Source organism: Camponotus vicinus, unplaced genomic scaffold (assembly GCF_025532165.1).
Source record: "Camponotus vicinus isolate PSW18456_S1 unplaced genomic scaffold, iyCamVici1.0 SCAF_12, whole genome shotgun sequence".
NCBI lineage: Eukaryota > Metazoa > Arthropoda > Insecta > Hymenoptera > Formicidae > Camponotus > Camponotus vicinus.
The window spans coordinates 297,028-319,341 of record NW_028141948.1 but is presented as its reverse complement, the minus strand read 5'-3'; the positions used below and the strand labels follow the sequence as shown (position 1 = coordinate 319,341).

At 42.9% G+C, this 22,314-nt stretch overlaps 1 protein-coding gene across 2 annotated transcripts in view; it reads right to left on the bottom strand.

Annotated features, from left to right (window-relative positions):
• Window positions 1-5,001: 5,001 nt before the first annotated feature.
• The window catches only part of LOC145963377 (uncharacterized), an 81,072-nt gene continuing 63,759 nt past the window's right edge, over window positions 5,002-22,314 (bottom strand). For both annotated transcript variants that reach the window (XM_083085239.1, XM_083085240.1), the window contains 3 exons: window positions 14,701-14,827; window positions 13,321-13,549; window positions 5,002-10,922 (listed from right to left, as the gene is read on the bottom strand). In XM_083085239.1, the coding sequence (XP_082941365.1) occupies window positions 9,821-10,922; window positions 13,321-13,549; window positions 14,701-14,827 (1,458 nt within the window). In that variant the 3' untranslated portion in view covers window positions 5,002-9,820. The remainder of the gene's footprint in view (window positions 10,923-13,320; window positions 13,550-14,700; window positions 14,828-22,314) is intronic.

The window sequence follows — 22,314 nt, the reverse complement described above, 5'->3', positions numbered from 1 at the left end:
TCTAGAAAGGAAGTAGCGGACCATGGCAGAAATTCTCCTTTTCCCCGTCCCGCCTCTCCTCGAGGCGCAATTTATGTACATGCATAATGCACTCGCGCCCGGACATCTACGCTACGATCGCTGCACGACTGGATTCCACCTACGTCGGAGAGGATCCTCCACAGCATCATCATCGCCACCATTATCTGGTGCCGCGGACGCAAATAAAAAAGTAGCAGCGGCAATAATGACGACGAGATGTTCATGTTCAGGGAGAAATAAAAAATCTTAGACGAAGCTGAACCGAGCCCAATTTCTTTCTCAACATCATAAGGACCTCTGTACTCATCTAAAATATAGTTTGATTCGATAAATGTCTAAAAAAAATTGTTCTAAAAAATATAAAATACTCCGTATTCTGAATTTATTTTCCAAAAGAGGAAGAAAGATTGTCTTTTCATCTCTCGCAATCACATTTCCATCGATATGGAATATCTGTTTAAGGAAGAGATTCGTGTAACCGGATCGACCTTTAACTTTTCTCGTTACAATAATAGAACCTGATCGTACGATAATTGGAAATTACTGTGTCGTCGCGCATGGCAGGTCACGAGAGAACGTGCCAACAAAAACGCGTCCATCGGCGCGTTTTACCGCGCGGCGGATTTGCATAGAGATGACCTGCGGGTTCGCGCAAGATAACCCGGAACCGCTCGCGATCGTACGGAAAAGCGCGCGAAAGCGAGAGTCGAGAGGCTGTTGCCGAGAGAAATCTCCACTTTTCTTTTTTTCCAAGACCCGGCCTCGCCTATTTACCGCCATTACGAATGAGAGAAACAAACGCTCGCCTCTTTCGGCGTTATTGGTGGGCCGGCCGATTTGTGTTGTCATTTTTCGTCCTTTATTCCAAATGCGAGAAGTAAACACTTTATGTAGAAAATATTAATGTATTAATAAGTGCAGAGTAGGAGACGGAAAAGTTTCGAAATTTTTTTTATTCGCTTATGTTACTTTACGAAAGCGAAAAATTGATCTAAAGTCGAGCGCCAAATTATGAATCATGGATTATTACAGATGTATATCGAGATAATTACAAGCTAACGGTTAAAGCTAGAGATTTATAGCCAATTAAATAGCTTCATTTGTCAAGTCTGCCAAAAAGTATCCTTTTTTTCCGTAATATCATGGACAAGTGCATCTTTGAATTTAACGTGGGACTAATGGTAATTAGATGGGTCTAGGAGCGAACAGAAGGTCTCGAGGAGAAAGTGTCGCGAATGCTTATAACCAAAAGGATAATCCGCGCATGTTTACGATGGAATTTGCAATCGATGTCGCAAGGTTGCCTCTCCAAAGTTTCGTTCATAAATATACATTTCGATGGAGGTATCTCTTGTAAATTCGATACCAATATCATTGGCGACTCTCGATAAAACAAGCCACTATTTTATCTCCTCTAATTGCCTACATGGAAATTAATACTATGCACCCTTAACGATCAAAAATCTCTCTAATGAGAGGAATCGTTATGAAGCGCGTATTATATTCGCGGGTAAAGGTGAAGCTTGCCCGATTATCGTATTTTTCTGTTGGTGCGTAAACGCAAAGAGTCGAGGGACGGTGCGCGTCATCGTGCGTATATATAGATATATATATCGAGGCGAGAATCGGATCGGAAAGAAAGGAAAAGGAACTGGTTTGAGTTGGTCGATCGAAGGTAGTTGAACCGTGAATAGACGAGCGATTATCCTTGACATGATCAGCGGTGCGGCAAAGACAACTCGCTCGGTGCTAATTGTCAGTACTAATTGCTCGTCACCATTCGCGCGACGCGGAATATTCACACGTACGCTTCTAGGTAAAATACCGAAGCACACTTGAAGATACGAGGATACCAGACACAAATAGCGACCATGTGCGACCGTCGATTCCACAAAGGAGCGACAAAGAACATTCCGTGAAAGTTTACACAGACGGTGTCTTTATGCGCGAAAACGGAGGCTGTTGCTCGAGAAACGTTGCTACTCTGTCGCTCAAAGTCCTCGACGATTTATTTTCCAAGACACTCGGATAATCACACGAGTGTCAATCCCGCAAAGACCTTCGTCTTTGCGGAATCCTAATATCGCGAGATTTAAAATTAATCGAGAGCCTCTAGAAACATTCAAGGTGTCGCGCCTTTTTTTGGTCGCAAGTTTAAGATTACATCTTATTATATATATATACATGCTCGCGCGGATAAAAGGAATATTATATATTATGTTTATGAAGGAGACTTTAATATTATATACATATAAGATCTCATTAGAGAGTTTTCTTATAGTCGCGTATGAAATGTCGGCAATTTACGTTATTAATTTCTTAAATTGTGTTTCCTTCATTTCACGAGAGAGAGGTCAATGAACTCGAATCGGTATCCTCTCTATTATAATCTAAATTCACGATGTATGTATTCACGATGTGTATTTTCCGATGTAGAGAGGACAGAACTCGCATCACAATTCACCGGTAATATTATTTATGAGGCCTTCGCACACGCGTCTGCCGATAGGTAAAGCGAGAAGGGAATTTTAGCATCGACAGACATGAATTCTATTTCGATGTTGACGCACGTCACTGTCATGATCGGAGTAGAAGATATATATAACGAATAACGTTATTCGCATTTCAAAGTTCTGTTGTGAATGCACTTATCCAACACGCGAAGAAAGGTTGTTGCTGTATTTTCGCCTTCCTATGTTATGTCAAAAAGATGTCGAATGCAATTTTTCCTCGCGTATAATAAAATAGCTCTACTATGCAGATTTACTGTCTTCATCTCGCGGTATCCGAAAGATTAAAATACCAACTTTTCAGCGGCTACTCATCCACCGGACGCGATAACTCGCCGATAACTTGGAAAAGCCGCGACATTTATAGGAGGAGAGAGACAGACGTGACAGATGCGAGGTCGGCTCCTATATATCGTGCTGTTTGAAATCAATTATCCCCGAGATGAGAGGGCGACGTGTATGTGCTCGCGCTTAATGATCTCTGTTTATAGGTCTGCCTCTACCGGCAAGATGCGATAAATTTGTGCCGCGCGTCATTGTTGACTTTGATGGGCCTCGTTATTCGTATCCCCGTCCTCGGCACGATACGTTGACGTTTTCGCGCGCGCAATAAAATCGATACGTCTCACTTTCTTGCCGTCGTCGCGATGCGAAAAGCGGCGCCTGCGACCTCCCTCGACCACTCGGTCTTCTTCCGGCTCGGCTGCCTCGAGGGAAAAAAGTTTTTTCGATTTACGAACTTGACGCGCATCCGACGTAGGCAGCTTTAAATTCTTACCATTTCCAAAGAAGCGCATGAACATGTGTGTGGCTCCTTTTAAACATTGAAACTTTTATTGTCGTGCAGTCTGCGTGCGCGAATAAAATTAGAGTTCCGCGAGCGATATGGTAGAGGTCAGCAAAATGGAAGCGCATCGAGTGTTTTCACCATAATGAAAATTATAAATATCCGAGCAAACTCATATTTACGCTAGAAATTATGCTATAAATTAAGAAACTTATCCAAGATATGAAAAAATTACATATATATACATTTTATTATACAAAGTATTCGCAAGTCGCTAAATTCATCGGCGGATCTACAACCAGGCTCGTTATTTGCACGACGAAGGAGACATTCACGACGGCATTTCACGAGGAATGCAAATTATCAGCTACCATAAAAGATGATGTGTGCGTACCATTGCGCGCTGCACGTGCATATGTTTCCTTATGATTTACGATCTTACAATTAGAATTAAACACAACAGGAACGATCCAAATACCGTGTCTAATAATCAGCTTGTCTCTGTACAAGGGGCAGTAATTTGGATTTGTTTGGTACCGGACACGAGCATTGTTCAGAATTTGCAGATATTGATCTTAAAAGGATATCGGTAACCGAATGAAATATAAAGATATAAAAAATTCTCGTAATTTATGCCGGTTCGCGTTGAGTGCCTAATCTCAATTGTTGTCTGAAAAATTCAAATTTCACGACTCCTTCTCGATTGATGCTTTTATGTAAGAAGTAAGAATACGAATCGCAAGGAGAATGCTAGAGAGGCTAATTCTAAGAGTCTAAATTCTCTCTCTCTCTCTCTCACCCCTCTCTTTCCATTATCGTGAGAGAGAAAGCTATCGAAACTCGCACAAATCGCCTAAGGGAAGTCAAGATCGCGGCAACCTTAATCGTCGCAGCACGTGGTGTGTGAATCGGCTTTAAATCCAACGCCAGGATGAAATCGGTCTGCCTTGTAATTAGAGGCTCGCACGCCGCATTTATCGGTCTCTGTTTCGAGTTTGAGCGATTCCATACGCGAGTATGTTACATATCTCTCTCTCTTTCTCGTCCCCTCTTTTTGATTTCTTTCTCTCTCTTCTCGATAGTTGCAACTCGTACCCTGACCTATACGACGCTAAATTAACGAATTATCATTCGACAGCGCGAGCGGCGGCGGCACGACTTTATTTGGTCGCGCCAGGTGTTACGATCGGCACGCTGGCGTTGATTTAGCAATTTCTAGGCGCCACGAATCGCCAAGTAATCGCTCGTCGCCCCCGGCACTTTCCATTATCGGTATATACCGAGTATACCGAGAGGCTGAGAGTCCACGAAGGCCGTCGTCACGGTGGATAAAGTGGAAAGAGACACAGCCTCTCCGTCGTCATCTTTCGTTTTCCTGCACAATTCGATGCGGCGCGGATGAAAGCGCCGTGTTGAGCGTGAGAAGTCTGGATTGTATTTTGCACCTCGTAAATATGACTCGAGAAAACTTGTAGATCATTTTTTTTCTATGCCGATAGTTTCGAATATAATTTTCCAACAATAAACATATATATATAAATTATATTTTCGATATTTATTATATATTTTCGAGTGTCGAAAAACTTTCAAACTCTCTTCTTTTATGGGCGCTTTCTCTAAAGTCATTATTCATCAAGTTTCATCAATGAGAAATTGCAAGGATTTGAAATGAAACGCAAATAATTGGAAATTTGAAACGGTATCTTTTTCTATCCACATTACAGAAGATTAAAATTTATTATGTATGCCATAAATTTCTGAATTTGTTGAATATGCAAACGCGGTGCGTGGGCAGCCTATATCAAGGTAAAGTCGTGCGGTTTTGTACACGATTATATCACATTTCATTCAATTGCAAAATGCATGATTATAGCGAGCACACTGTTATTATCTATTAAAATGGCAGTATTTCTGCCTGTATCAGCTGATTACGTAGTCGCACGGTGACACAATCGTATCGATGTATAATCGCAGTTTCTCCGTTTGCTCTGTCATCATTGTTAATATTATTCCGGCGGATGTATCGTGAATTAAAACACACATGTGGCGACTACGTCGCTCTAATATATATATCTATTTATAGGACAAAGGACAACGTTTTCGGAAAAAGTGTTCCATTCGTCATATCGATAGGCAAACGTGAATCCAGAGCTGCCCTATCTTTGGTCCGTATCATGATTTTATCGAGCGCATCTCTTCTCGCAGATTCTCCTCTTCAGCTTCTCTATTTTTAATCGCGTTGCTATTCTACTCTTTGGTCGTCTTGTGAGAGGAAGCGTTGAATTATTTATAATAACACTGGTAAGAATAACCGCATTAATGCGTGAGACGGATTCCCTGTTCGTGTCTCAAGTGCATTGACCAATGCATGTAATGTCAGGAGATCCCGATGATTTCTGACTCGCGCCATTTGTAAAAATCCTTTTACTAGGCAACCCGTTCGACATTGTTGTATATGAAGAAACCAATATTAGAATATCCAGAGCAAACGTATTGACAAATTAATCTTGTCGAGAAAACAATGACAGAAATAGAATGGCAGAAAAAAGTTGCATTATATTTTCGAGTGTATTGTTGCAGTTTTATTTCGTATGTATTATTAAAATTAATACAATGACAGAAGTGTTTACAGGAGGTTTTTAGCAGTTATGTACGCGATGTTACCTTCGCACGATTAATTCCTTCGGTATTAATAATAATAATAATAATAATAATAATAATAATAATAATAATAATAATAATTATAATAATAGTAGTAATAATAATAATAATAAAATAATGTATAATAATATTGTGTATATATAATATAATATATAATATATATAATATAATTATTGTAGAGAGAAGAGATAATACATAATGATAATGATAAGAGAATATATCGGACAACGCGGGGGGCATGTCCCGCAAAAGACAAGAGACGACGCGTTCTCTCACGGAATTAAATTTACACGAAAAAATAATGCGAAAATTGATTAATTCTGACTAATGACATATCACAAAAAAATAAAGTAAATAAATAATTGCGAATTCGCGCCGCGAGAGAAGTCGGCTCGTTTGAATCGCGCTGCCCATCTCGTAGCAAAATTATATTACAAGATAATTCCGCTCTATGTGTGTGTGATTTTCGGAGACACATTCTCGAACGATAGACTGCCGCGCATAGATGTGCACATGCAATTCGAAAAGGACTATACGTGTTAAAATTGTGCGTGTACAATGTGCGCATTTCACGCGCATCCAATTTTCGTACAATCGCCCCTTCTGTTCTGATAAATTCCGGCAAAATTACAAAATCATCGTAATTCAAAAGATTGAATCAATCAAACAACCGCTTCGGTCCACGAGGTCAGAGAACGGTTAGCGCTTTCGTTTTCGTTTTCACTCGATTCCGCACGCAATGATTGAAGCAGCCACAAGGAAGAGACCAAAATATTACACGATTTCACTCGATATTTTTTCAATTATATTTTTCAGTGATTGAATTACGTTTGCAGAAATTCAACATTTTCACAGTCTAAATAGTAGAAGTTCTTGAAATACAGTCAACATAAACAAACATAGTCAAAAGTATATTTATTCTTGAGAATAGAACCACCGAAAACATTAATCCTCTTTACGAGTAATGTACATGTAATAAAAAGATTCAGGATGCATATATATATGTATATACACATGAGGAATCTTTATATTGTTAAAATATAAAACATTTACTGGAAAATTACTACATTTTCTTTCGCATCTTATGGATTTATGCAGAAAAATGTGCAGATTTCGAGCAATGCTCTCATCCTGTCCAACCAGAGGTCAATCAAATCCATTATTAGTTGTGTTTACAGCGCTCTCGTCCATTCTTCTTTCTTTCCCGTTTTATCTCACATGACAAAGACATAAGTCGCTCATTAGCGTCTCACTAACGTAAGCACGTATCGCGGCAAACTAAAAGAAAATTAGAAGGCGCAAAAAAAGGGAGAACGAGCGTGAGAAAGAAAATGTGCTGTGCTTATGACTAGCATTCGTTGCGCGTTTCAATTTGCGCGTGATAATAAATTCCGCAAATATTTCGCTTATTGCGATTTGCGTTTTTATGAAAGCTCGAAGAACAGACGATCGTTTCATTATACTTTGCGATGTAGAACATTGCATAGTTTTAAAAACGAAAGAATGCTGTGATTCCAAAGTATAAAATAATTGACACTTATCAAAAAAGGAAAAAAAGAAAGAAAAAATATCTATACTCGCGATGTCATTCATACGAAGAAGCGTTCTTTTTGATAACAAGAGCCAAGTTTTCGGTGGTTCGTGCAAAGAGTTCACTGACATCTAAGGACCCCGCATTGTTAACCTCCTTCATTGAAGCCATATGATGCGAGCCAACTGGAATTAAAGACGCCTAGAAATCTCGTCTAGGCTCTCAATTTCGATCTCCTCGCAAAATTCGCGCGCGAATTAAGGCACTCTTCACACCATGGACATGCATTCTCTCCCTTTTGTACGTCGCAGTCTCGTGACTCGAAGAATCTTGCCACGTATCGAACAAAGTAAACATAGGCACTGGCGACTGATATATTTTGCGCGCATGCAATTATGATCTTTCTTTAAAGAAGGCACCGAATATGTATCTATCTGAATTGTTGGTTGTCGTTAAACACGACAATCAATTAATATGGCGATTTCAATGGAATCGCGCGCGATGCACCGAGACTGAGATACAGATTGCTAGAAATGCGACATCAATTTGTTTAAAAATCGAATGAGAGTTTGAGCTTCGATAATCGTACATCAATTATTGATATATACATGTGACAACACATGTTCATTAATAAATATTGTGCTTCTAAAGAAATTGTATCTCAAAATTAGGCCTTCGCTCTGAATAAAAAGTACAACGCGTCTACATCTCGTCTTGGTGCATATGCACGCGATGCTATTTGAGCTTTCCTCAGCTCGAAAGGACGGTCGGTCAGTCTATTGATAACGATAGGCTAAAGCTGCCTCGTTTAAAATATCTCATCACATCGATAGCGATCATCTCATCGCATTGATTCACGGTACTTGCGGTTTCGAACGCATATTTCCATTTACAATCCGTAAATCGAACACTTACCGGCGAGAAGATCTGTCAGAGAGCCATTCTCGTTACCGTGAGCGGGTGATTGTCTTCGTTCGATGGAATGTGTTTTCCATTCCGCGGAATTCGGTGTCAGGTGGTGCAACAATTTCATTTGATTTTTCGTTTGCTCCGCGACCATCCTCGTAATTTGTGCGTCACCGTAACCGTAAGCATCTTTTTGCAAGCCGATGCAGACATGTCACTCATCCTTTCTCTGATTATTCGATATGTACATTAAAACCGCCCTCTTCGAAACCGCTTGCTCGCTCCACAAAGAGCATCAAGACATGCGCACACGTACGCATACTCATATACATACATACATACATACATACATACATACATACATACATACATATATACATACATACATACATACATACATACATATCTACGCGCGTACGCTCTCATTCATATGTACAACAGCCATTTGTTCGCTTTGATATGATACAACGATCTCTCGTCGGCACCTTCGCAAAGGCACACGTGTACAGGCACGTATACGCGTGCGATACATTTCGCACTACGCAGCTACATAGCGTTTACATAGTGAATCACGGATGGACCGCATACGCTCTTATGCACAATCTCGGATTCTCAAGGAAAATCCGGTGAAAATCGGGCTAAGGCCTCCGGAAGGCTGTTAAATGATTCTGGAGATCAGGCTCTTGTGTGGTATGGTGTTGCGCACTATTGTTTATTCTTGCTACGAAATATTGTTAGTATTATATCGCGATTAAATTGTACGGTGCTGCTTTGCAAAATTTCTCTTGTTTAAATCTTACAAACATGGGTCATCTTTATTCAGTTGCAGTTTCGGCAAAAGTAAAAAGCAAAACACACCGCATTCTCCGCTAACGCTATCACAGCATTATGTGCTTTACGAAAAATAGATTTGGGAATAATCTCTCCTCTAGTTTTGACAATTGTCGGATGGCACACGGTACCGCTCTTTCTCTCTCTTCCCTTCTTTCTCTCGATTTTATCAGTTTCTGCCACAACAATCAAATAAGAGAATTTAAATTCATTTTTCGCAAAACTCATATAATTTATAGTTTTATAGAAGAAAAACGTGTACGCGCGCAATCTCCTGAATCCGAGAAACTTTTGTCGTCACAGCCTTCAAAAAAAAAACCTTGAGGAACTTTGCCCGTCCCTTTCCTTCCACCTTTATGCTTGATTTCGCATGTCTCTCGGATACATCTCGTTGCTCAAAAACCTCCTGTCCCCTCCTTTCTTTTCCGCGTTACTGTACAGGTAATTATGTAATATGTACATTTGCTTCAAAGCTCTCAATTTTTTCAAGGAGCTTGAGGATACTGCCAAGACGTCTGGCGAATACAAATTCAACATTGACATCTGTCGGCGCATGCCTGGCGCGGAACGATTTTACGAGGCTTCGCGTACTTGGAACCGCCGAATCCGCGCTTGCACCGATTCGCATTGCACCTCGCTATACCTAGTATATCTACCGGCACGAATAGGCTCCCTGATAACTACTAGATTACCGCTTCGTTCGCGGAGCGCCTCGAGGCCGGTCTTGCCGCGCATCGCTGTCGTCGCCGTCGCCGTTGGCGGTGTCGGCATCTTTGCAATCTTTGTTCCGCTGGACAAAGTTTCCGACGTCAAGCGGCTGAGCACTTTGCTGACGACGCCGCTACACTCGGGCGGCCATACTCTGTGCGCGGTGCGGTGATGCCTCTGCTGTTCCCATCTGTCGGTGGTCGCGTCGGCGGCGGTAAACGGGTAGCTCGCTCTACCCTGACTCTTACCGTACAGAATAAAATCGAGAGAGTCATCCGAGTAGATGCTGCTACGATCGCTCGAGCTATCGGTCGAGATCTCGGAGACGGTGTCGCTACCGCTGTCGCTGCTGCACTGCTGTTCCGTTTCGCCGAGAATAAAGACGGGCGTACATTTGAACACCTCGCCGCCACCCGTGGGCATCGTATGAGTGGCGGTGGCGCGACGCTGATGAGCAACACCACTGCCGACAGCGTTCGTCGACGATCTAGCGGCCGTCTCGATGATGACGATTTCCGGCACTGTTGTGCCGGAGAACTTTCTCGCTAACGAATCCATGTTTTTCTTGAAGGTGTCCCTGCGGTCCGGGCTCAGGCCGAACCTGATGGGTTGGGGCGACGGTCTCGATGTCGAATACAAGTTTTCCGTATGCGAGGAGACGGCGCGCGGGCTCGTCGGCTTCGCGCAAGATTCCGTAGGGCTGTGGCACACACCGGTCGTGGATGAACGATGTTGCTTTTCACCGTCGCTGCTCTTGGGTGTCGACGATGTGTTTGACGCAGTCTGACTGTTGGCGAGCGGTAAAGGTAACGGCGAGGAATTCTCTCCTTGAGAGAGCGTCGTCGTGGAGTCCGCCGCGGGGCTGTCATCTGACGTGGAACACATCGTCGAAGGCAGCGGCGCCGACGGCTGCTCGGACATGTTGAACCAGGGATGTTGGAGACACTCGGTCACCGTCAGGCGTTCACTGCAAAACAAGAATCGTATACTTGAAGAAAGGAACCTTTTCGATATTTTCAAGAATGAAGAATACATAAAAAAAATATATTTTTCAACGCGATTAGATTCGATTTTTGCCAAATTTTCACTTGATTAGAATCTGATAATCCATGTTAGAAAACAAAGTTGAGAAGAAAAAGAGGCTCGGTTACGTTGACTATTTTGGTACGACGCTCTTGAACCTATATATCCAACATAACAGGCTCGTTCCACGAACGACTCGTTCTCGTCATCCTCGTTAACTCGAAGAGCGAGTGTCAAAGGGTTAAAAGACCCGTCACATAAACGACCACCGCCAACCGGACGGTGGCCATCATTGTGGCGGTCCGCAGCGGGACATTTTTCACGCGGTTGTTTCGTGCTGAGCGTGTGATACCGCGTAAAACGTCGCCTAAAGTATCGACCGACTTTGAAGGATATACGGAACGATACGAAAAGTCTTTAATAACGGAGTAATAGATTGTACAACTAAATGCGCCAATAATAACCGCCGCGGATAAAATTGCCGGTTCCATCGAGGGCCAGTCCCCCTTCTCTAATTCCAGATTCTATCTGGGTCCGAGCAAAAAATGCTTACGCGAGCAAAAGTTTGTTCCATGTAAGCGAATTAATATCTCGCACGTCATGAGTTTACATTGCTACAGTTTAGGTCGTACGAATGGCGAAACATCGGCGCGGACAAAGTCTGTGACTGAATAGGTTGATGTAATAATTCCACGAAGTAGCGTAGAAGGAATTAGAAAAATGCATAACGCAGCAATTATGGTGATTACGATGAGCAGTTTTATAGATCACGCTCGTATTCAATTAATCGTTACGATGCTGTCTCTCGCCATTAATCTAGAACACGTTAATCTTAGTGCAAACGATGCAATGACAAATTACTAAACGTAAAAACGTATTTAAGTATTTTTTTCTTCACACGTCGTAGCCGGGTCTTGATTCCGGTTCTTTGCAACGCGTGCAGCTTCCTCGAGTCTAAACATGGTAATTCATAGGTCAGCGAAGCGGGACGACCGCCACACATAGCATTGTCGGACGTGACGATAAGTCATGCGGGTTTCGCACGATAAAGCACCGCACGCGGAGAAGGACGTGGATATTCCGGATAGCGACTTCCTCTCAGCTGTCCGCGCGATAAGGGAACCTACGAGTTTTTCAGCGGAACTCGCCTGCCTCGCTCTTCCCGCTTCGAAGAAAGTCGCCGGACGTGGCCGCCGATCGTTTTTCTCGCCGTATTCGCCAAGGCGAGACTCGACGATGACAGTTCCTATCCTCGACCGGACGAGCTAATAAATGCATCTCGGTGGAATCACAGTGTCGTCATTGTGCACGGTATAATCCGCGAAGCGTTAAGACGGGCTCGAGAAAAACGACCGCGAACCTACTAAATGTAATTCGCACACATACGAGGAAGACTTTGCGCGCTTTGTAAATTAGACTAGTGGCTTTATTAATTCGCGCATATATATATACATTTTTCAAAGAAATTTGCATGACCTTGAATAATGATGACATTCGATTTTATGCCGCATCTTGTACAATAATCGAATCCAAAAAACTGGAGCTAATAACTTGATAAAAGTTAAATTCAAAGTCTTTAATTAGAGTCTATCGTTTCGAGAATCTACATGATGAAACATCAACGAATAGTTACAGAAGTCTATGGGCTTTATTCCGTTAATTAAATTTAAATCTCAAACATCTCCGACTCCGAATCGCCCGTCATCATCTCGGTTACAGCGCGGAATGTCGCTTGCAATGATACGCGTCACGTCTACGCGATGCGATTGTTTTCGTTCTAGGAAATCGGCCAACATACATAATCGGCTACATACGTATAACTAACAATGTAATCAACGCGAGTACAAGTATCCGCTTTCGCTTCGAGGTAAGCGCCGGACCTTCTCGGTAGATCGCTATAGCCTTCCGTGAAGGAATTATTTTCAACGGTCCCCTTCAGGAATTCGACTTCTCCGGTAACGCGTTCGTCCATACTCGTCACCCAAGACGAACTACTTTTCGATTCGACTTGATTCGACAACCGAGGCTAAAATCGATCGACCGAGAAATACGGCACAGAAATTACGACGTGGGTGTGTAACGTAATTCGCGGTGACGACGATGTCTCGCGATGATCGCGTCGGAGTAACAAATGGGAAAATCTTTCGAGTCAAATGGAACGTATGAAGATAAATGGCGAACAACGACAACGAATGGCTCGGGATGATCAATGAATCTCGTCGTGATTGGCGCTCTACGCATTGCTTTAATCGCATCCGAATTAAACTTTTCGAGCCTCTTTTTCTCTCCTTTACATTAGACTTGTGCCGCCATCGATTACGCGCATCTCTGCTAACCCTTACTTTGGATCCTTAACCATAAGCTTGCGCATGAGATCGCGCGCCTCCTCGGAGACATCCTCAAAGAGATCGTCCGGGAAGTCCAGGCGACATCTACTGATGTTGCAGAACGTCTCCTGCTTGGTGTCGCCGCCGAACGGGGAGCATCCCGTTAACAGCACGTAGAGTAGCACGCCGACGGACCACATGTCGGTAGCAAGGCTGATCGGCTCGTAATTTAGGACCTCCGGGGCTAGGCAGATAAGACGAGTGTTATATTGAGAGATGATGCATCAAATTCTAATGCTAGAGAGCGCGAGTTGCGCTCGAGCATTAATTAAAGAGATAAAAACAACTTTCTCGGTCTTTTCGTCATTACGGCCCCTATTACGCCGCGCGCGCGTCAACTTGCGAGGAATTTGCGCGCACGTTCTCTCTTCAACGGGAATAATAATAATCCTAACTATGAACGTATTAGACTCTGCGCGCGATCGCTTAGAGTCGACTCGCTCGTTGCATAATAACGCTAATTATGCACTCGAATCGTACCGCTTTGTATCGGCACATTTCCGACCGCGCCAGTTTTTCCGAGCTCTTTCCTCGGCCTCTGTCCGTCCGCTCCGCTTAATCGCCAGGCTGTTTAATTCGCGCGTACGGTCTCGCTAATTTCCGCGAATCGTCTCCAAGCTGACGTTAATTGACCGATTCAAATTTACGAGCGAGGAAACGACGATTGAGATTTTTCGTCCGGTACTAAGATCTCGTATCATTATATTTTTTTATTCAATCTTGCGACGAGTAACGTTAAAGTTATTCCTTTAGCTAATTTCGCGCTTCTCGTGTAATTGTCCGACACTTTTGTCCACTTGAAACAGAGGACCGTTAGCGCGATGCGTAATTGCAACCGTTGCGAAGATCGTAAAAGGTTCCTTCTGACCGAGGCGACCACGTGCGGTTCTTCAACTAGTTGTCGAGTTGGCGACTGGCTTGTTCCGTTCAATTATGCAAGGCGGCTGTTTTCCTAGTGGAACCGCGGACGAACCGTTTCGCGGCGCAAGGCACAGGTCGAAGAAAAGCGTACAAAAGTACTCGAATCGACTTCTGAGACTAGAAACCGCACACTGGTTCGCCGCTTGTACATGATGCCGCGGCATCGTATGAAAACGGGCTCGACATCAGGATTATGCGGTTACATTACTCTCAACGACACGCAGACGCGAGGTCTTTTAGAAAAACGTACAAGTGTCCAGTACGGTTATAATCCCGTTTTGATTATAACGCTAACAGATTAGCCAAAGTCTTTTTACCGCAGTCACATATTCGCGAATTCACAAAGGACGCATTTTTCATCCAAGTAGTCTTTGTCGAAGACGAATGGCACGCAACGGGAAGTAAGAGACTCACCAACATAATCGGGCGTGCCCAAAATCTCTCGTATGTCTGCTCCGTGGCTGATGTATCGCGATATCCCAAAGTCGCATAATTTTACATCGCAGTCCGGGAACTCTCCAGTAAGTACCAAATTTTGTGGCTGAAACATTAAAGGAGAAAGAGTTGAAAAATAATTCCCTGACTGTCGTCCTTCGACAATCAGATTAATATAAAATTTGTGTACATGTTTTTTTTTTATTTGCTAAGATGTAGACTACATTTTTCTTTCAACTGTACACTATACACTCGTGTAATTTGGAAACTCGCGCGAAGCGTAGCGCGGCCTGTAAAATTCACAGAGAAAGAAAGAAGTGAGCATTTTATCTCGATCTCAATCCCCGCGACAATGTCAATTTCCTGTCGCGAAATGAATTGGAGAAAGTGAAAATTCTTTTCTTAAAGGAGGACGATTCGATCTTTTCTTTTCTTGACGGTTAACAGACGGACAAAACACCCAAGGGTATTTCGTGGTCCCAGTCAATTATCGAGAAACACGCAAGAATGAAACCAAACGGACCGAAGAATTTTTTTTTCTCTACCTGACACTCGAGGAATTTCGGCGCTGCCATTAATGTGCAAATATATATTAGTAAGCACAAAAAAATTACACGCTACATAAATTACACAGTGTATAATTTTAAGTATATATTATATTATTCGCTTTCCTCTTCAAGGTAAAGTACAGTCATGCGCGATCATTAGCTCGCGATATGATTTAATTTTAGCCCGGTGGAGCATCTTACTTTGGCGGAATTTTAATTCGAATCTTAATTATATCGAGATACGCCTGATGGGGCTCACAGAGTTTCGAGAAATAATAACTTCCGCGTCGAGACTGCGCGATAGATATTTTTTTTCCATGTACGCGGCGCGGTGATTAATCGTCGGAGGCTGGCGCGAGTGGCGAGGCGGAGAGGAAGAAAAATTGCCGCGATGCGGCAATTTTCGATAATCGGGTGGAAGAGAGAGGCACTCGACACGTTCACCACGCGTTACAATAGCGCGAGAGCACCGCGTAGGAGTCTCGCATCATCCGCATCGCGCACGAGGTAATGCCAATGTAAACGATTCCACGATAAGAGAAAGGTCGTCGCGCGGCCTAGGAGCGACTCTAGAGGCCCACACGTCGTGTTTCTTCACCTCTCCGCCTCACCGACTCTTACCCCGGAAAACAATCGAACGCTGAAGAGGCCACGGCGAGAGTGGACGACCGGATCGTCGAGGGAGGGCGAGACGAGAGAAGAAGCTCGCTCGTTGCCGGTTCATTGTCAACGCTTCGCGACTGCTAGGTACGACCACCTAGGTTGCCCGACAATTATTATATCTTTAGTACCGGGTCACGACTCCTAAAGGACGCCATTACCGAGGTGTTTTATTAAAGAGAACGCACGTGGCGATCATTTTTTTCGAGTGTCTGCGAGAACGAAAAGGGAGGGGAGACTCTTGTTAATTTACTTTGATTAAGCACACCTCAATGATTCGAATTAGTCTCGAAAAACAAATCTTTGAAGAAAGGCAACGAACAAAGACTATTTCGTTCGAATCTGAGCGCAGATGTTTGCCGTGCAGTTTGCAAAGGGCCTATTAAAAGAGTACGGATCACAATTACATTTATGAGAGTGACAAAAGTCGTCGGGCCTGCCGATGGTCATAAAAAAGACGTTGACTCGATTAGAATAAGAATGGGGGGATACGAAACATATAAACTTATTCATTCAAGGCTCGTTTATTACCGTTTTAATAATATTGTGCAACTAGTATATTTGTGTAACACTTAATTTTTCTAAAATTAAAATTATATTGGAAGAATAATATAGCATCATATAAAAGTGACGTTATACAAGTATATATTGTTACAAATTGTACGATAAATTAGTAATGCTTGTTTGTGAATAATTTCCTGCTGTTTTGCAGAAAATTAAGTTTATAATTCTTGTGGTTAAGCCTTTACACATCTTGTATATCGATAACAAACGAGATGGATCGTTTTGAAGAATTGGAGCGTAATTGATATTAACATAATTTTCTCCAACAAATCTACACATTACGCGAATTTAATAAGACGTTGAGGCGACACACACACACACACACACACACACACACACATACATACACACACACAGATTGCCAGCAAGCATCGAGGCATCAAGGATCACGACGTAATAATGAAGATTGAAGACTTGACGCTAAATTCAAATAAGGTTATTATCCTTATCGCGAATGATGCGAAATTTGCATGATCGATGACACCATTCTTTAAGGGCTGGCCACGAGAAATTGCGATTCGTGCTGGTAATATCGTATCCCTCTCCCATCACTCGCGATATAAAGTCGCTGAAATTTAAATAACATCCGTGGCTCGCAGAATTTTTTCGCGCATGATCGATGACACCGAGGAGGCCTCGCCAGGGGGAGATTGCAATAAGCGATGCATACGAGATGCGATCTCTCGGGGACAATTTTCCTGGTAATCGATCGGCTCGCCCACGCCCAATTGCCACGCTAAACAGCGACGTTCGAGAAACATACGAGTCGCGAGAGCTGACGTACGAGCTGTTCGTTAATGGTTAATTATGGAAATGTCTTTGTTCCTTATTAGGGGGACTTCCTGGACTCGCGAGACGCGATCCTGAATTGGTTTCTACGCCGTACGCGCGCTCGTACAAGGAAACGCGCGATCGAAACCTCGGATCGTTAACAGATTTTTTTCAGATTTTCCATCTTAAACGAGTCGATTTCCAAAGTTTTTTTCTTAAAGCAAAGCGTCTCTCTTCTTCAAAACTCTACTTTCTCTTTAATCGAGGCACGAGATACAGATTGAAAACTCTGGCATGATTTATTACAAAAGGCTCGCCAAAATTATCCGCCATTTTCTTTGTCGTCGACATTTGCGAACGTAACATCAATCATTTCCCAAAGAATGCGTGTAAAAGTGTCAGTTGTAATAAAATGTACTTGTATTCGAATATCTTTGCGGTCGATTAGTTTCGAACAAAGATAAAGCGTGTCTGGATCAAATCGATCATTTCTCTTTTTTTTCTTTGCGATTGACACGCTTCCTGCAACATACCATCTATATTTTACCGTTCTTATGCAATCTTGCATCACACACACACACACAACTTTTGTAGAAGCTGTACGCAGCAGGCCCGACGTAATATCGATCGTGCGCACCCTTGCGAATTGTAACAGGTGTTTCTGCGCCTCGCAGCGGGCACTTTTGTCGGATGTTGGCACTTAAGTGCCACGACCCGCGCAAAAACGCAGGAAGGACGTGTGTCATTAAATCGAAAACGCCAACAGCTATTCATCTTGGCCGAACAAAAAAAACATCGGTCCGCGACGATTCTCACGAACGTCAGAATTGTTCGTGCGTGTTTCAACCATATCGCTGTCGTGGATTAAGACATTTCTATATAGGATTAGAAACAAGAAATATTTTCTGTAATTAAGCAGTTTGAAAACGTGTATCCCTGTTGGAGAGGCGATTACGAAGAGACTCGAGAGATGGGAGTTAACGGAGCAAATCTTGACGTCATTACCCGGCAAAGAGTACATTGTCCCCGCAAGAAATCATCCGCGGGATAACGGTGCGTCTTCCGTCTTTCAAATGACGATTCTTTTTTTTCTTTAGCGCACAATGCCGGGAGAGAAGAGCGTGAAACTCGGGCGCGAGATTTTTAACAACGCGACTGCGGTGTGTCGGATACATCGCACTCGTTAGGCGTGTCAATGAACACCTGGTAATTAGCCCGGTGATCCGCTTAACAATGCGTGACACTTTGCGAGCCGTCTCGTAAACGCATACGCGAGCGAACGACAATTAGTAGCGAAAGGCTTCGAGAGAGAGAGAGAGAGAGGAGAGGAAAAGTCGAGCGATCTGGTCGCTTTACCCGTTTTCATTGTCCAACACGATTTTTTATTTCTCGTAGAAACAGTCGTTAAAATTATATATCGCGGGAGTTTATTTGCGCGAATGATCGATATTCGTGTCTTTGTACTTTTTATTACGCATAAGTCAATCCGAAAGATAACTGCGAGAGCTTTCTCTCCGTCTCTCTCTCGTTTGTTCACTTTATTGCGTGCCTAATATGCCGAAGCACGCATACGCGCACGCAAGAGTTTCGCACGCGCGGTCGAGTTGTTGTCCGCCTTCCCCTTTTCTCTCTTCGCCGGAAGTTTCAATAAACGCGAGAGACGGATCCTCATAAATCCACCGGCTAAAAAGGCGTCGGACTCGCAGGCGGCTTCCTCTTCGCTGTCTTTTTTCGCGCGCTCCATTTTTTCCCCTCAAAAATCTCGCATTGCGTTGAATGCATTTTTCCATTCGTTTAAAGAACCAACAGTGTCTCTTTTTGAAAGAGATAGACTGCGCTTGTAGAGATAAGTAAGAAATAACGTTTTTTATATAAATATCACGTACCTGATTATAATTCTAAGCAAACACTCTGTCGGAATCACAATCGAAACGAAAGATATTTCGACAAAGAATAAAACGTGAAATGTTACGTTATATCACTCTTAATTACCTTGTTTCAATTATCCTAATGAGTGGCTGAATAAATAAACATTATGTTGAAGAGTGATTCGCACTATGCTCGCTGTATGCGTAAATACGTACGATGTGTGATAATAATTGATAAATGCGTCGGTTGATAACGTATATCACGACACGCATGTTTTATCTCCGCGTTATGGTAATAAACGTTGCTTGTGGTAATAAACGAGAACTCATTGGCCATTATATTTGTGACATGGAAAATGTGCGCGCTATTTCGCATCGCTTTAACCGACTAAAAAATGCGACAGCCTTTTGCAAAGAATTAATTCTTTGTTTAATCGGCCGCAGAAGTACGATGCGTATCGACGAATCGTAGAAATTAATTCGATGAATCGATCGGCAGTTTCCCTCGGGCGATAAATGCGGATTTCTTTATTAAAGCAAAGTCGGACATCCGTCGCTTTTCATTGGAATTTTTCAAGGAAGAGAGGCAATCGACTTCGCTCGCGCGAGATTCATCAATGAACCGCTCGTTGGCCTCGCGGCCAACTGTTAACAGGAACCGCATCTCTCGTATGGAGGAGAGAAACGATCGACATACATACATGTATAGTACGTACGTACACGTATATATCATCGTCCGTTCATTAGACGCAGTGCGCTCGATAAAATCGATTCATCGGAGCTCTTAATGGGATATCCGAGTAGCTCCACGCGTATAGGTCCGATAAGCTCGCGTTTATGGCTCTAGGGCGCTTACGCTGTTTACCAACTCTGGAGAATCGATATTACGCGAATCGAATGCGCAAATAATATTTGTTAAAACTGCACACACAGACACGCACACGCGTGCGCGCGATAATATTTTTCCCTTATATTAATCGCGCTCGTTACACGATGGAGCGCTCGAGGGGTTTACGAGGAGAATGCTTTTATTGTAAGCGATATAAAATCGATGGCGCAATGTCTTGGTCCGCAGTCGCGCGTGCGACTCTTTCTCTAAACATGCGATATTTTATTCAGCGTTTTACCCGGGAGGATAATATTTTCATTTCCGTACGCGACGTGTGCATTTCCGGTAGACATGTCAAAGTCACAAAACACGAAACCAAGTTTATACTATGTAAATGGAGTATATTTCAACTTTATATCTGTGAAGAAAGGAGATGCGATTGCGACTACAAAATGAGTGCGACTTGTCAGATTATCATCATCGCGGATGGAAAAAAGTCTATCGCGTGTAGGTGTAACGTTGCTTAACGATTGTTATTTTCTCCGTCATCGTGTTGCTCGTCATCATTGATATTGTTGTCGCTGCTGCTTCTAGCGAAAGCGAGCACGTAAAACTGACAAGCACTAAAACGTGTCACAATTACTTGGACAGCACTTTGTTACGAGCACATTATTCGTTCTTGTACCGTGCCACGATCTTCTTTATTGTTTTAAAATGTCCTGCCGGAACAAATGACACGCGCAAACACGGATGTTGAAATTTCGAGGTGCCATTCTCTCTCTTGGTCGGATAATACAAACAGATTCGTAAGGTAACATGTATAAAAAAGGAGTTTGTACCGTTACGATAATAGACAGGAAATATAGATGCTATATCAAAAATAGATACAATGTCGAATAAAATAAAATGTGATGATTGATGTCTTGTGCTATCGTCGACTTGTAGTTTCTATAATAAAAAGTGAAACGGTTATTACTCATATCCTCACGATAAAAAATTGACGCTAACAATAACGCACTTTTTGTAAATGTACGTTAATTGTATGATTTATTGCTCGAATGATTAAATTCGGAGAGAGAAAGAGAAAGAGTCGTCGCTTCGTACGACAGGATTAGCTTCTATCGCTTCACCGGCTGTCGTTGCTCTTGGCCAACCGGTTGTCATCTTGCGACACCTAAAAGGCTACTAATTGACCGAGAAGTGTCACGGTACGCGACCGAAAAAGAAAAAGTATACGAATAAATGCTCCAAAGTCTCAACGTTCCGTCCGACGGTGAAAGGATTAGCCGTTCGTTAAAGAGCGCGCCAGTCGATCGCGAGTCCTTGGCGAGAAACCGCAAAACGATTTCGCGAGCGCGAGATTCGAAGGGAACGTTGATTTTCGATTCGCGACACCCACACGCGTGTGCGCGACCCAGGTCAGGGGAAAGGCGCGCGGTTATGAAAGTAGCCCCGTTGCTATTTCGCGCCGATTTTATCGCGATATTATTGCCCGCGCCTATTATTAGCGCGCGTAATATTCGCGCCGTCCCCGACTCGCCCATGTTTATCATCCCCGTGGCAATTTGTTGCTCGAATAAGCAGATTAAATTTAAGCCAATTAAATTTAAATTTAAATTTAATTCGTCTATCTACGAAATATCTACGCGCGATCGCAATTGCTCGGCCACTAGGACTCTTCGTCAAAAACAGATGGCATATTTGTAACGCGATTTTATAAAACTGACAGCAATCGAGCTATGAATCGTAGGGATAAATGCAATTTGAATAGTTGCGGGAAAAAGGCTAATTCTGATGGAATAAGCAACATTCCAGTACGCGGTGCTCACTTTTATCGGTATTTTATGATCGCTTATATACAAGTTTCACGGGCGAATGCATAGGCCACGCATTTTTCATCTTTGCAAACTCTCTCTCTTTCTCTCTCGCTCTACTCGACAGAGCGTGTCTCCCCGACTAGCGCGGACTGACCAGCTCTTGTCTATTCTTGAATCAACGGTAAGCATTTCGCGGCTAGAAACGGCCGCAAAGAATAACCCGAGCCGCAGAGCCGCGAGCAGATAACGGGAACAATGATTTTTTTTCTCGTTAATCCGTACGCGCGCAATTTCCTTGAAAATTTGAGAAAATTTTAGAAGAAATTGTCCGTCTCAAGCGGGTAGAAAAAAAGTTTAAAGATATATACGTGCACAAAGATACGCATACACATGCTCTCTTGTATTACATCACAAGAATAAGATTAATTGAGCGGAAAAAAATGCTAAATTACGTCATTTCATCTGTCGCGATTCCACGTCTGTTCCAGCTAATTAATATTTGCCAACGTTCCCCGCATGATGGATGCGCATGAATA